This window comes from Nerophis ophidion, linkage group LG06, assembly GCF_033978795.1.
Source record: "Nerophis ophidion isolate RoL-2023_Sa linkage group LG06, RoL_Noph_v1.0, whole genome shotgun sequence".
NCBI classification, from domain to species: Eukaryota; Metazoa; Chordata; class Actinopteri; order Syngnathiformes; family Syngnathidae; genus Nerophis; species Nerophis ophidion.
In genome coordinates, this window is record NC_084616.1 from 18,762,683 (window position 1) to 18,777,171 (window position 14,489).

Consider the following 14,489-nt stretch of genomic DNA (forward strand, 5'->3'; position numbering starts at 1 on the left):
TGACGCAATATAAAATATCAAATATTGGTCAGCAGTCATTCTTTTAAAGTTCTCCAACAGAAAACTATTTTGTCCCCGAAAAAAACAGCTCGAGTACATCAGTGAATACAGCTGATTATTGAGTAAGGCTGTCAAAATGAATGGATTACTACAGATTAATCCGTCATCGTTAATAAAGAGGACCAATGAATTTAGTCTTTTCTGACTCACATACATTGATGTTGGATACTCGTTTTAAAAGGGAACTTACATTTTTTGGGGCATTTTGCCTATCTTTTACAATCATTATGAAAGACATGATTTTTTTAATGCATTCTATGCTAAATACATTAAATAATTGGAGCTCCACTATTTTGCCCTTAAAATGCAATAAGTAACCATTCAAAATGCGCCGACAATACTAAATGTAGATTTTGTGATTTGACTATTAACCAAGTATTAGTGTATTGTTATGATAAGCGCAAACGCAGACAAACTATTTATAGCAGCGCTGTGATCACTTCCGTGTGTCCCTATGTCTACATCATCCAGTGGTCTGCTGCTTCCTCGCTTTCCTGCTCCTTGGATGTTTATTATAGATCATAAATCATGCCTCTCACCTGCACAGAAGAAGTCTGAGTAGGTATTCCGACAAATTGGTAGACTTTGACAGCCATTTAGGACCCAATACTGGCGAGGACAAGACGAAAAGCATGTTGTCTTCGTAGTCGTCCCGTTTCTTTGAGACATTATTCATCTGAATAGGAGTATATGACGACCCCAGCAGTTAGCATCCTAATGACAGCAGATCTTTGCCATCAAAAATGGCGTACGGCAGGTTTTTGTGCGTACGCAAGATTTGTATGAGGCCCCTGGTTTCCAGTCGCATGATCGAGGCGTGTTAGTCTGGTTTCTCAAAAGCCAAACATGATCAGATGAAGGTGTTTCAATGGGTTGTAGGATGCTTCTTTAGAGCCGATCTATTTGAGAAATTAGACTAATTTAGTGCATGGAAACATAGTCACTCAAAAGGCTGCTGAGAAAATAGGTGATGTTACATCTATTTGAAACATCTTCCACTATTTTTTCTACTGGGGTAGACAAAATAGTGGGGTAGTGTTTGCAAGTGCTTCATCAAATACCTAATTGCCTCGTTACCCTATTGCGGAACTAATCGGGTGTAGTTCTACTCTATTATAATTTCCTAACAAAAAGTAGAAAGAAGGCTAAACGTAGGTACATCAGAGACACAAGAAGCAGAAATGTAAACTACAGGAAGCTGGTTTATAAATAAAACTGTGCTCCTCGTGGGAAGACAAATCCACCATTATCAAGATGCTCTTATCTGTAGAGGAGCCTTTACATAACCTTAGTTGTGCTTGTTCTGTCTTATCTTACAAGAAAGATAGATAGTATAGAAAGTACTCAACTAATGGGATATATTTTGCAGCGCCAATTGTGCCCCAAGGGATCATCATCTCATTGCTGTCCCATGCCCCTTTGTCCCCTTTCTTATCATACCTATAAAGCACACTCCCACACAGAAAATGCTTACATCCACCCAATCACCTTGGACCAGTAAAGACCTCAGAGGTTTTTATCAGTTCTTGTTCATCTATTTATGCTGTGCAGACGGCGGAATTCATAACCAATTGCAAAAAATTCAAGTCCCTTTCTTTTCATAGTTTGGAGGTCACACCATGGCTCACCTAAAGGTCTTGACTGGTAAGCGCATTGTTTCTATTTAGACTAAAGGCTGTGGCATAACATCAGCATATCCCTAACTGAATGCTTTTTCCCCAGGATTGTCACTTCTGATGTGCCTCCAAATCGGTATGCTTTTGCAATATCACTTACTATTTTCACAATAGCCTTTTTCACTACCAAGGTGAGCTTTTTTTCATGTCATTGCTCTTCCTTTGTTAATCAGTGTCTTCCAGCAAGCTGGTGTGCTATTTCACCAACTGGTCCCAGTACAGGCCAGGTGTTGGGAAATATTTCCCCCAAAATGTGGACCCCAACCTCTGCACACATCTGATCTACGCCTTCTCAATCATTAGCCCCTCTAATGAGCTGTCCACCTACGAATGGAACGATGAAGTTATGTATAAGTATTTCAATCAACTCAAGCAAAGGTCAGTTAGCTTCTGTCGTTCAATGTTTTTTTTCTTTTAACTTGCAAGCATGTTTGTGTGAGACTGCAATGTCTGTTTGTTTTTTTATGATAGAAAAGTGTGGTTTGTATAATGCTCATCGATAGAAGTAAATACAATACAAAAACTCAAAGCTCTGGTGAGGATAGTTAAATAAAATGCATCCAAACAATATATTCAGCTTCAAGCACAGGACTCATAACTTAAAATCACCACGCCTCATTTATGTTATATTGTCGATTTGTTGGCTTAACGCCACATTTAATTGTTCATGGAATGTGTCTTTTTATAGATGCATCGAACCATTTTATTGAATGTATAGCGTTCAAGATTCCAAATTTATCCTCATCAGGATTCACATTTTACTTAAATTTTTTTCATTGATAAAACATCTCATGGAACAAACCCATAAACCAAACACGACAATTAAAAAATTTGAATTATAGTGACGTTGAATGACAATTACAAAATGACTATAATGGTAACTACTATTTAAATATCGAATATAGTAATGCCTCCTTTACCACTTTTAATTGGTTCCGGAAATGACCGCGATAAAGGAATTTCTGTGAAGTACGAATCATTATTATAAATTAGAGCATTAAACATTTTTTAACTTTTAACATTATGCGAGCCCTTTAGACTTTTAAATAACTCCCTTTAGTCACTTTTACATTCTCTTAATTTAATACAGCAGTGGGTACGCAGGCTCCATCTAGTGGTACGCCAAATAATCACTTATTTAAACATTCAAACACAGTGTTACCGTTCAAATTGTGTGTAATGCTATAGTGGCCAAAATATTATATATACTTGTTGAATAAAACCTTTGCCTGGTTGTAATGAATATTTAGGCCTAAACGCTATTGTAATGTTGGTCATTATGGTGATACTTGGAGAGCCAGGAGTTTTCTGAGGTGGTACTTGGTGAAAAAGTTAAAGTTAAGGTACCAATGATTGTGGTGAAATTTTTTCTCTGCATTTGATCCATCCCCTTGTTCCACCTTCTGTGATGTGAGAGAGCAATGGGCAGCAGTGGTGGCCACGCCCAGGAATAATTTTTGGTGATTTAACCCCTAATTACAACCCTTGATGCTGAGTGCCAAGCAGATAGGTAATGGATCCCACTTTTATTGTCTTTGGTATGACTCGGCCGGGGTTTGAACTCACGACCTACCGATCTCAGGGCGGACACTCTAACCACAACACCACTGAGAAGGTTTAAGTAGAAAAAACCTTTAACCTTCCTCTTGTGTTAGCTTTCTGTTACCATCTCTTATGTTAACGGGTCGGTTTTGACCCATGTCTTAAATCAGCTGTAAAATACACTAAAAACAATGATCTATCATCCAATTTGTTTCTCATCTCTTGGTTACCTCGTTAGTCTTCCTTATCCTTGAAAATATTGGTTTTAATATTTTTGGTTTGGGCCATTGGGCCTTTTTTTGTCAGTATACCCCTCGATTTCAATTTTTAAAAATGGTAAAACGAACCTCAAGAGAATCATATACATAAAAAAAAGGTTGTTGTGTTACCTAACCATTACTAAGGGGTATTAGAACACATCTCTTAAATAAATGTGTTTTATTTATTTTTTCATTTTAAGAATTTTAACTATAGTAACATTTATGGTGTTACGGGTCAATTTCGACCCATATATATTTACTTCAAGAAAAAGGCTAAAAAGTATTTTTTTCAGCAACAGAAATCCAACATCAAACAAACAACAACCAATCAAGCAAATGAAATCAAGAGAAATAGATTACTAGTTCCAAAACTAATAAAAAAACAAAATCAGAGTGGCAAAAAGTGACACTTTTAGTGTCCGTCTTTTGTTTGTTTTTGTACAGGATAACAAGGTAAAATGAGAATCCACTAAAGCTCACATGATTGGGAGAGGAGCTGGCTGTCAGTGTGTTCAGTTTCGGCTCTTATCATTGCTTTATCATCTTATTTTTATAACTGGGTCGAAACCGACCCTAACAACACCAAGGGCATAATTTCTACCAGAGCATTTTATAATTTAGTGAAAAAAATTAAAATGTTTTATTTTGTTGACAAAGAAGTTCCTGACAAAGTCAAAAAGCTTTGATGCAAAAAAATAAATGTATGTGGTGTTCTTATGCATTTAAAAACTAAAACGGCTCGGTGCCGACCCTAACACAAGACGAAGGTTAAGAACCACCACAATATAGTAATGCTGAACCAACCAGTGGCCACAATAATGAAGAGCATGGCCTGGTTAGTTTGGTGTCATATAGTGAGTCAATATAACTGTAGGATTTGTTTTATTCATTTAACAATTGCTATGCTTGAAAATGCTTAATTTAGGACAAAATAGAGCATTCTCAAAACTGACAGAATAAGAGTTCAACCGGGGCTGCCATGAAGCTACAGAAATAAAATAGGTGTTTGACGATACATTCATCTCATGAGATGAGACAATACACGATGTCAACGGGACAAGATTTTAACGTTCATATTGGGTACAGTTCCTAAGGCCCCCTATTGGCAAGTGTTGTGGGGGAGGGTGTTATGGGGCCCAGAATTCCAGACAAATTATACTAGCTGTCTCGAAAAACACAACCAGACAACCAAGCAAAAAAAATATATAAAATAATAATAATAATAATAATAATAATAATGGTAACAAAGTAACCACAAAGTCCACAAGTGAAACAAAAAGACACAGTTAAAAGCTAATCACTGCACACAAAGCAATTAAGTACATGTCGGATACCATATTAACTGTCTAAATTGATGTGTATTTAAAAATGCTGATAGTACTACTGTATGTTTTTAATCACATGATTTATACATGTAACAGAAACCCCCAGTTGAAAACGCTGTTGGCTGTTGGTGGATGGAACTTTGGAACCACACAGTGAGTCTGAAATGAACGAAACAAGTAGTCATGGCAATATTCAAACACCGGTATGACTGGTAATATGAAACACTGTTTCCCATGCCAACAGATTTACCATCATGACTTCCACCCCGGTCAACCGCCAGACATTCATCCAGTCTTCCATCAAATTCTTGCGAGAGTATGGCTTTGACGGACTGGACCTGGACTGGGAGTATCCTGGAGCTCGAGGGAGTCCACCGGAGGATAAAATGAGGTTCACAGTGCTTTGCCAGGTCAGCCGGAAGAACATTAAATGATCTCAAATTACAGAAACATGTCTAATTATCTTTAATTACATGTAGGAATTACTGGCCGCCTTTGAGGAAGAAGCTGCAAGGACCAACCAGTCACGCCTGTTGCTCACAGCTGCAGTGGCTGCTGGCAAGGGAAATATTGACAATGGTTATGAGATTGCACAAGTTTCTAAGTAAGTTAAGTGGGTAAGGTTTGTTGAAGACAGCTAGTTTTGTTCCTATGCAAGCTTTAAAATGTCCTGTGGTGTCAAACAGGTTGTTAGACTTTTTGAATATCATGACCTATGATTTTCATGGAGCATGGGACCCATTCACCGGTCACAACAGCCCCCTTTACCGCTCGTCTTTTGATGAAGGGGATAATATCTACTACAATACAGTGAGTAAAATATACAACAAACTACTGCTATGCAATCATAAGAGTTTCGTGCACAATACATATTTTTCTCTTCCCTCTTATAGGACTTTGCAATGAAATACTGGCGAGACCAAGGAGCTTCTCCAGACAAGCTCAATGTCGGTATTGCCACATACGGGCGCACATTTCGTACAACTTCAGCATCTAATGGCGTTGGAGCGCCTGCCAACGGACCGGCCTCAGCTGGGCCCTACACTCGTGAAGCTGGGTTCTGGTCTTACTATGAGGTTGGTCAACAGACTAGTTCATTTCATTTCTTAATGTTCCATTGAGTAAACAAACCGCCTTCTTGGAAATGTTCTAAGAACTTTAGACCCATGTCTATTTTTGCAAACCATATGTTAGGTCAGGTCAGGTGGCCAGGTCAAAGGGGCCTTTTTATGCAAAACTAACTTTTCATACGTAATGATAGCTGCTTATGAGTATTTAGGATCTGCATAACTCTTGAATTTTTTTTAATCAAACCATGGAGGCATTGTGGAGATATTTATAAAACAATCCTGTCTTCCTTTATACTTTGTCCGAACGGTCCGCTTGATGTTTTCTAATATGTGACATCAGTGGATTATGTTAGTATGGTAGAAGTTTACCCAAGCCACAGCAACATCCTTGGCTCAGATCAGGGCATGAACAAACTCAACCCAATGGGCACAATGAGAAACCTTGGAGGGGACCACTGAAAAGTGTAACCATTAGGGATGTAACGTTAAATTAAAAAAAAAATAATAATATATATATATATATATATATATATATATATATGTGTGTGTGTACAATTCAAAGATGCACATAATAAAATCAAGTAATAAAAAGTATTGAGAAAACAAAGAAATGCAATAATATTTGACTCTCTCGCTTGCTACAGCAGTTTAAACGCTGCACTGTTTACAAGATGCTGGACAGTTTGCCACAGCCTAAGCCAAACCATGCCAGTTTGTCTGATATCTTACATATTAAACTCATTGCAACTTTTTTAGCGTCTTGGTGCGTGCCGTTTGCTTTGGCTGTCCCTTTTTCTCAGTTTGGCAGCAAATAGCTACAGCTAACTGCATTGTTTCTGGCAGAGAGAACAAATGGAGAGACAGGCAAGGTGCAGTAGTTTGAGAAAATTAAATGGATTAAAACCTGCTAAGATAATTTTGGTTATGTCAAATGCAAAAATAATAGGTTTTTAGGTTCTACAGTGAGGGTAAACACCATAAAATATTTCCCAGTAAAGCTGTTTTCCATAGAGTTACAGAAGCCCTTACTGTATTATAATCCCTGACACTCACTATGCCACCATTTGGAACCCCCTGACTTTTTTATTATCACAACAGGCATCACCATTGTATCTCATTTGTCCTTTTCAGGTTTGTGACTAATCAAATGTCTACATATTTCAACAGTTTTCTAAACTGTAATGTAAGTTTAGCCTTTGACAAGCCAGCTCACATGTAGCCTCACATGATACACTTCATTTTCATATCCATCCATCCATCCATCATCTTCCGCTTATCCGAGGTCGGGTCGCGGGGGCAACAGCCTAAGCAGGGAAACCCAGACTTCCCTCTCCCCAGCCACTTCGTCTAGCTCTTCCCGGGGGATCCCGAGGCGTTCCCAGGCCAGCCGGGAGACATAGTCTTCCCAACGTGTCCTGGGTCTTCCCCGTGGCCTCCTACCGGTTGGACGTGCCCTAAACACCTCCCTAGGGAGGCGTTCGGGTGGCATCCTGACCAAATGCCCGAACCACCTCATCTGGCTCCTCTCGATGTGAAGGAGCAGCGGCTTGACTTTGAGTTCCTCCCGGATGGCAGAGCTTCTCACCCTATCTCTAAGGGAGAGCCCCGCCACACGGCGGAGGAAACTCATTTCGGCCGCTTGTACCCGTGATCTTATCCTTTCGGTCATGACCCAAAGCTCATGACCATAGGTGAGGATGGGAACGTAGATTGACCGGTAAATTGAGAGCTTTGCCTTCCGGCTCAGCTCCTTCTTCACCACAACGGATCGGTACAACGTCCGCATTACTGAAGACGCCGCACCGATCCGCCTGTCGATCTCACGATCCACTCTTCCCTCACTCGTGAACAAGACTCCTAGGTATTTGAACTCCTCCACTTGGGGCAGGGTCTCCTCCCCAACCCGGAGATGGCATTCCACCCTTTTCCGGGCGAGAACCATGGACTCGGACTTGGAGGTGCTGATTCTCATTCCGGTCGCTTCACACTCGGCTGCGAACCGATCCAGCGAGAGCTGAAGATCCCGGTCAGATGAAGCCATCAGGACCACATCATCTGCAAAAAGCAGAGACCTAATCTTGCGGTTACCAAACTGGAACCCCTCAACGCCTTGACTGCGCCTAGAAATTCTGTCCATAAAAGTTATGAACAGAATCGGCGACAAAGGACAGCCTTGGCGGAGTCCAACCCTCACTGGAAATGTGTTTGACTTACTGCCGGCAATGCGGACCAAGCTCTGGCACTGATCGTACAGGGAACGGACCGCCACAATAAGACAGTCCGATACCCCATACTCTCTGAGCACTCCCAACAGGACTTCCCGAGGGACACGGTCAAATGCCTTCTCCAAGTCCACAAAGCACATGTAGACTGGTTGGGCAAACTCCCATGCACCCTCAAGAACCCTGCCGAGAGTATAGAGCTGGTCCACAGTTCCACGACCAGGACGAAAACCACACTGTTCCTCCTGAATCCGAGGTTCGACTATCCGACGTAGCCTCCTCTCCAGTACACCTGAATAAACCTTACCGGGAAGGCTGAGGAGTGTGATCCCACGATAGTTGGAACACACCCTCCGGTCCCCCTTCTTAAAGAGAGGAACCACCACCCCGGTCTCCCAATCCAGAGGTACCGCCCCCGATATCCACGCAATGCTGCAAAGTCTTGTCAATCAAGACAGCCCCACAGCATCCAGAGCCTTAAGGAACTCCGGGCGGGTCTCGTCCACCCCTGGGGCCTTGCCACCGAGGAGCTTTTTAACTACCTCAGCGACCTCAGCCCCAGAAATAGGAGAGTCCACCACAGATTCCCCAGGTACTGCTTCCTCATAGGAAGACGTGTTGGTGGGATTGAGGAGGTCTTCGAAGTATTCCTTCCACCTATTCACAACATCCGCAGTCGAGGTCAGCAGAACACCATCCGCACCATACACGGTGTTGATAGTGCACTGCTTCCCCTTCCTGAAGCGGCGTATGGTGGTTCAGAATCGCTTCGAAGCCGTCCGGAAGTCGTTTTCCATGGCTTCCCCGAACTCCTCCCATGTCCGAGTTTTTGCCTCCGCGACCGCTGAAGCTGCACACCGCTTGGCCTGTCGGTACCTGTCCACTGCCTCCGGAGTCCTATGAGCCAAAAGGACCCGATAGGACTCCTTCTTCAGCTTGACGGCATCCCTCACCGCTGGTGTCCACCAAGGGGTTTTAGGATTGCCGCCCCGACAGGCACCAACTACCTTGCGGCCACAGCTCCGATCTGCCGCATCGACAATAGAGGTGCGGAACATGGTCCACTCGGACTCAATGTCCAGCACCTCCCTCGTGACATGTTCAAAGTTCTTCCGGAGGTGGGAATTGAAACTTTGTCTGACAGGAGACTCTGCCAGACGTTCCCAGCAGACCCTCACAATACGTTTGGGCCTCCCAGGTCTGTCCGGCATCCTCCCCCACCATCGCAGCCAACTCACCACCAGGTGGTGATCGGCAGAAAGCTCCGCCCCTCTCTTCACCCGAGTGTCCAAAACATGAGGCCGCAAATCCGATGACACAACTACAAAGTCGATCATGGAACTGCTGCCTAGGGTGTCCTGGTACCAAGTGCACATATGGACACCCTTATGTTTGAACATGGTGTTTGTTATGGACAAACTGTGACGAGCACAAAAGTCCAATAACAAAACACCACTCGGGTTCAGATCCGGGCGGCCATTCTTCCCAATCACGCCTCTCCAGGTCTCACTGTCGTTGCCAACATGAGCGTTGAAGTCTCCCAGTAGGACAAGGGAATCACCCGGGGGAGCACTTTCCAGTACTCCCTCGAGTGCTCCCAAAAAGGGTGGGTACTCTGAACTGCTGTTTGGTGCATAAGCACAAACAACAGTCAGGACCCGTCCCCCCACCCGAAGGCGGAGGGAGGCTACCCTTTCGTCCACCGGGTTGAACTCCAACGTACAGGCTTTGAGCCGGGGAGAAACAAGAATTGCCACCCCAGCCCGTCGCCTCTCACTGCCGGCAACGCCAGAGTGGAAGAGGGTCCAATCCCTCTCGAGAGAAGTGGTTCCAGAGCCCTTGCTGTGCGTCGAAGTGAGTCCGACTATATCCAGCCGGAATTTCTCGACTTCGCGCACTAGCTCAGGCTCTTTCCCCCACAGTGACGTGACGTTCCACGTCCCAAGAGCTAGCTTCTGTAGCCGAGGATCGGACCGCCAAGTGCCCTGCCTTCGGCTGTCGCCCAGCTCACATTGCACCCGACCTCTATGGCCCCTGCTATGGGTGGTGAGCCCATTGGAGGGGTGACCCACGTTGCCTCTTCGGGCTGTGCCCGGCCGGGCCCCATGGGAACAGGCCCGGCCACCAGGCGCTCACCATCGTGCCCCACCTCAGGGCCTGGCTCCAGAGGGGGGCCCCGGTAACCCGCGTCTGGGCGAGGGAAAACTGAGTCTCTGTTGTAGTATATCCATAGAAGTCTTCGAGCTGCTCTTATATATATATATATATATATATATATATATATATATATATATATATATATATATATGTATATATATCAGGGGTCAGCAACCTTTACCACTCAGAGCCATTTTGACCCGTTTCACAAAATAAAGAAAACTATGGGAGCCACAATACTCTTTTGAAATTTAAAATGAAATAACACAACTTACAAAGTTTTTTTTTTGCTTTGTGCTATGTACTAACCAGGGGTCTCAAACATGCGGCCCGCACCTAAATATGAAAATTTAATATTAGTGCGGCCTGCGAGTTTTATTTGAATGCCGCTTGACAACATCACATTTGCCAACCACCTCAATTTTTCCGGCAGACTACCGAGTTTCCGAGCAACCATTCTCTCGACTGTCTGCTGGTTTTTACCCAAACAACAATAATAAGGGCGTGCTATGATGACAATGCATTTAACGCCCTCTACAAACGTACAAACGTAACAAACAGCTTACCAGCCCATTCATATGTTGTATGAGGCATCTGCAAACACACATAAGCGACTGCAAGTATACTTGCTCAACAGCCATACAGGTTACACTGAGGGTTGTGATATAAACAACTTTAGCACTCTTACTAATATGCGCCACACTGTAAAACCACACCAAACAAGAATGACAAACATATTTCGGGAGAACACCTGCACTGTAACACAACATAAACACAACAGAACAAATACCCAGAATCCCATGTATCCCAAACTAAACCGCTCTACATTATACACCCCCGCTACCACCAAACCCCGCCCACCTCAACCGACGCACGGGGGGGGGGTGTATAATGGAAGAGTTTGGGATGCATGGGATTCTGGGTATTTGTTCTGTTGTGTTTATGTTGTGTTACAGTGCAGATGTTCTCCCAATATGTGTTTGTCATTCTTGTTTGGTGTGGGTTCACAGTGTGGCGCATATTGGTAAGAGTGTTAAAGTTGTTTATATCACAACCCTCAGTGTAACCTGTATGCCTGTTGAACAAGTATGCAAGTATGAACAAGTATATATATATATATATATATATATATATATATATATATATACATATATGTATACATACACAATCGCGATCAAAAGTTTACACACACTTGTTAACAACATAATGTCATGGCTGTCTTGAGTTTCCAATAATTTCTCCAACTCTTCTTCGTTTGTGATAGAGTGATTGGAGCACATACTTGTTGGTCATAAAATAACATTCATGAAGTTTGGTGCTTTTTAATGAATTTATTATGGGTCTACTGAAAATGTGACCAACTCTGCTGGGTCAAAAGTATATAAAGCAACGTTAATATTTACTTACATGTCCTTAGGAAAGTTTCACTGAAATAAGGCACTTTTGGTAGCAATCACAAGCTTCTGCTTGAATTTTTGACCACTCGTCTTGACGAAATTGGTGCAGTTTAGCTAAATGTGTTGGTTTTCTGACATGGACTTGTTACTTCAGCATTGTCCACACGTTTAAGTCAGGAGTTTGCGACAGCCATTCTAAAACCTTAATTCTAGCCTGATTTAGCCTTTCCTTTACCACTCTTGACGTGTTTTTGGGGTCATTGTCCTGTTGGAACACTCAACTGCGCTCAAGACCCAACCTCCGGGCTAACGATTTTAGGTTGTCCTAAAAAATTTGGCGGTAATCTTTCATTGTCCCATTTAAAGCACCAGTTCCATTGGCAGAAAAACAGTCCCAGAGCAAAATACTACCTGTACTACTACAAGCCTGTTTCGCAGGTTTCCCAGCTCAGGCTTGTAGGGATGATTTAGCCTCTAGTTTTTTTACTGACCTACCTACCTGCCTAACCAAAATAAATACTGTACATACATATATTTATTTATATATTAACATTGGTTTCTTTCATTATTACAGATTTGCACATTCCTCAAAGTAGGAAGTCTTCAATGGATTGACGAGCAGAAGGTGCCATATGCCATCAGAGGCAATGCATGGGTTGGGTTTGATAACAGACAGAGCATTGAAATCAAGGTAAAAAATGGCTTACTTTAATCACAATTTAAGTGATTACAGGCTATGTAAAAAACAGTTCTCACAGTGTAGTTTACCAATAGTTATTAAGATTAGCTAACCAAGGTACACTCACAATGTTCTGCCATATCTATTAATTGATATTTGATCGCTGTGTGAGCTTCTTGGATGTACATTTGATGACCATTTGAATCACATGAACTAAAATAACTATGCAACTATTGATTCAGTGTGGCATTGAGCTCTGTAAGCACTGTTGCCTTCAACCTAATATTTTTAACTGGATGGGCACTCTGTTCATGTTTTCGCACAGGCACAATACCTGAAAGAAGAACATTTTGGAGGAGCTTTTATCTGGGCTCTGGATCTTGATGATTTCAATGGACAGTTCTGTGGACAAGGAAACTACCCACTCATCAGTTACCTGCGCTCTCTTCTGGGTTCAGGTCAGGAGTTTGTTGAAAATAAAGCAAATAATCTGTCTGACAAGTCCATAATTCATCTGTTTCACTATAATTTACTTTATCTTGTTAGATTTCCCAACACCAACTCTGGAAACCACAAACTCATCTCAGTCCACGATGGCAACAACCACAAATTTCCAACCAACTACCAATTTCCAACCAACTACTAATCCCCCAAAAACCACCGATTCTCAACCAACTACCAATTTCCAAACAACCACCACTTCCAAATCCACCACCACAACTGCTGCTTCCGGTAGCGGCTTCTGTGTTGGAAAACCTGATGACCTTTATGTCAATAGTGATGACAAGGCCACCTTTTACCAGTGCTTCCATGGACGCACATTCATCCAGAGGTGCCCTGCGAGTCTTGTTTTCAATAAACAATGCAATTGCTGTAATTGGCCATAATACATACAGTGTGAAATAATTTCCTTTCTTAAACAAGACAACATAGTATGTTTCTAGTCTACCATCTTAATTAAAAAGGAATATACAGTAGTAAATATAGCACAGGACAATCCCATGGTTTTCGTTGTTTCTGACAACCACCTGAAAATTGCATCATAAAGATCCTCACTTTTGTTACAGTCTACCTTTTTTTTACTACTACTGGGCAACTATATACTCAGAATTGCACACGTGTAAATAACATTTGAATATTTGACCATTATTCAACTCCACACTATTAAAACACTCTTGACAAAAAATGGTTTGATGTGTTTGATTCATCTTTCCAGTATCATTATTACTTATGTATCATATACAAAATGTATTTACTTTAACAGGTTTGACTTTAGGCAAACTTCTTTAGTTAGACTGCAGAGTCATTATTTGGGTGATGCTTATCAGACCTACATACAGTATTGAGGACCTATCAAAAATAGGCTTTTTTTGGGGGGGTGCATCCATCTACAGGTTTTCACCGTTTGCTTGAGGTCTGGAAAGTGACTCATGCAAAAATCAGAGATATAATATATACAATATTTTTTTCTGTTTTATTACACCTGTACTTAATTTATATCCATTTACTTTTGATATGTCTTTACTTCTTTGAATTGATTTTTATTATTTATGTACTCATAACATTTTGGGGATTTGTACTTTTTATTTTACTAAAATGCATCAGCTTATTTACATCTTTTTTCTTTCACAATTTTTCGTATTACTTTTCTTTTTTTTCACCTTCATCTATTGATTCTTTTCACCCTCTAATGATAAATGGTGACACTAAAACACAGAAAATATTTGAAAACATTTTGAACAACCTTCGTATATTGTTTATATGTGTTTGGACCACTCTTTCAAGCACAGCTTTAGACGTATCTGCGTATCTGACCGGCTGAGCCTGGACGAAGTAACCCTTCTCCCCACGACTATCTGTTGGTTTCTCAATTGACTTGACTGGACTCCCACTTTATCTATCAATTTAACCATTTACTTACTTAACAAAACTAATTTAACAATTCAATAACTGTACTCAGTGGACATCAATTGCAGGCATTCACCCTAGGAGGGTGGGGGTCCTTACCACTGCCATCCATTTTCAAGGTTTTTTCTTTTTCCCCAACTGGGATTTTTTGAGTAAGGGTATGTCGTCATGAGTTTGTGTGTGTATGTAATAG

At 41.8% G+C, this 14,489-nt stretch overlaps 2 protein-coding genes across 3 annotated transcripts in view; both read left to right on the forward strand.

The window, feature by feature from the left end:
- Positions 1 to 14,489, forward strand: part of fbln2 (fibulin 2) — a 345,987-nt gene that overhangs the window by 292,848 nt on the left and 38,650 nt on the right.
- On the forward strand, positions 1,488 to 13,574 carry LOC133554326 (acidic mammalian chitinase-like). 2 transcript variants are annotated; one of them, XM_061902930.1, is made up of 12 exons: positions 1,488 to 1,572; positions 1,665 to 1,704; positions 1,783 to 1,812; positions 1,910 to 2,114; positions 4,960 to 5,016; positions 5,108 to 5,273; positions 5,343 to 5,467; positions 5,550 to 5,673; positions 5,757 to 5,939; positions 12,284 to 12,400; positions 12,714 to 12,846; positions 12,935 to 13,574. In XM_061902930.1, exons 2-12 carry the CDS (start codon positions 1,680 to 1,682, stop codon positions 13,273 to 13,275), a joined length of 1,506 nt encoding a protein of 501 aa, XP_061758914.1. In that variant the 5' UTR covers positions 1,488 to 1,572; positions 1,665 to 1,679; the 3' UTR covers positions 13,276 to 13,574. The 2 variants fall into 2 exon arrangements, with proteins under 2 accessions (XP_061758914.1, XP_061758913.1); XM_061902929.1 differs by having other exon boundaries at positions 1,521 to 1,704.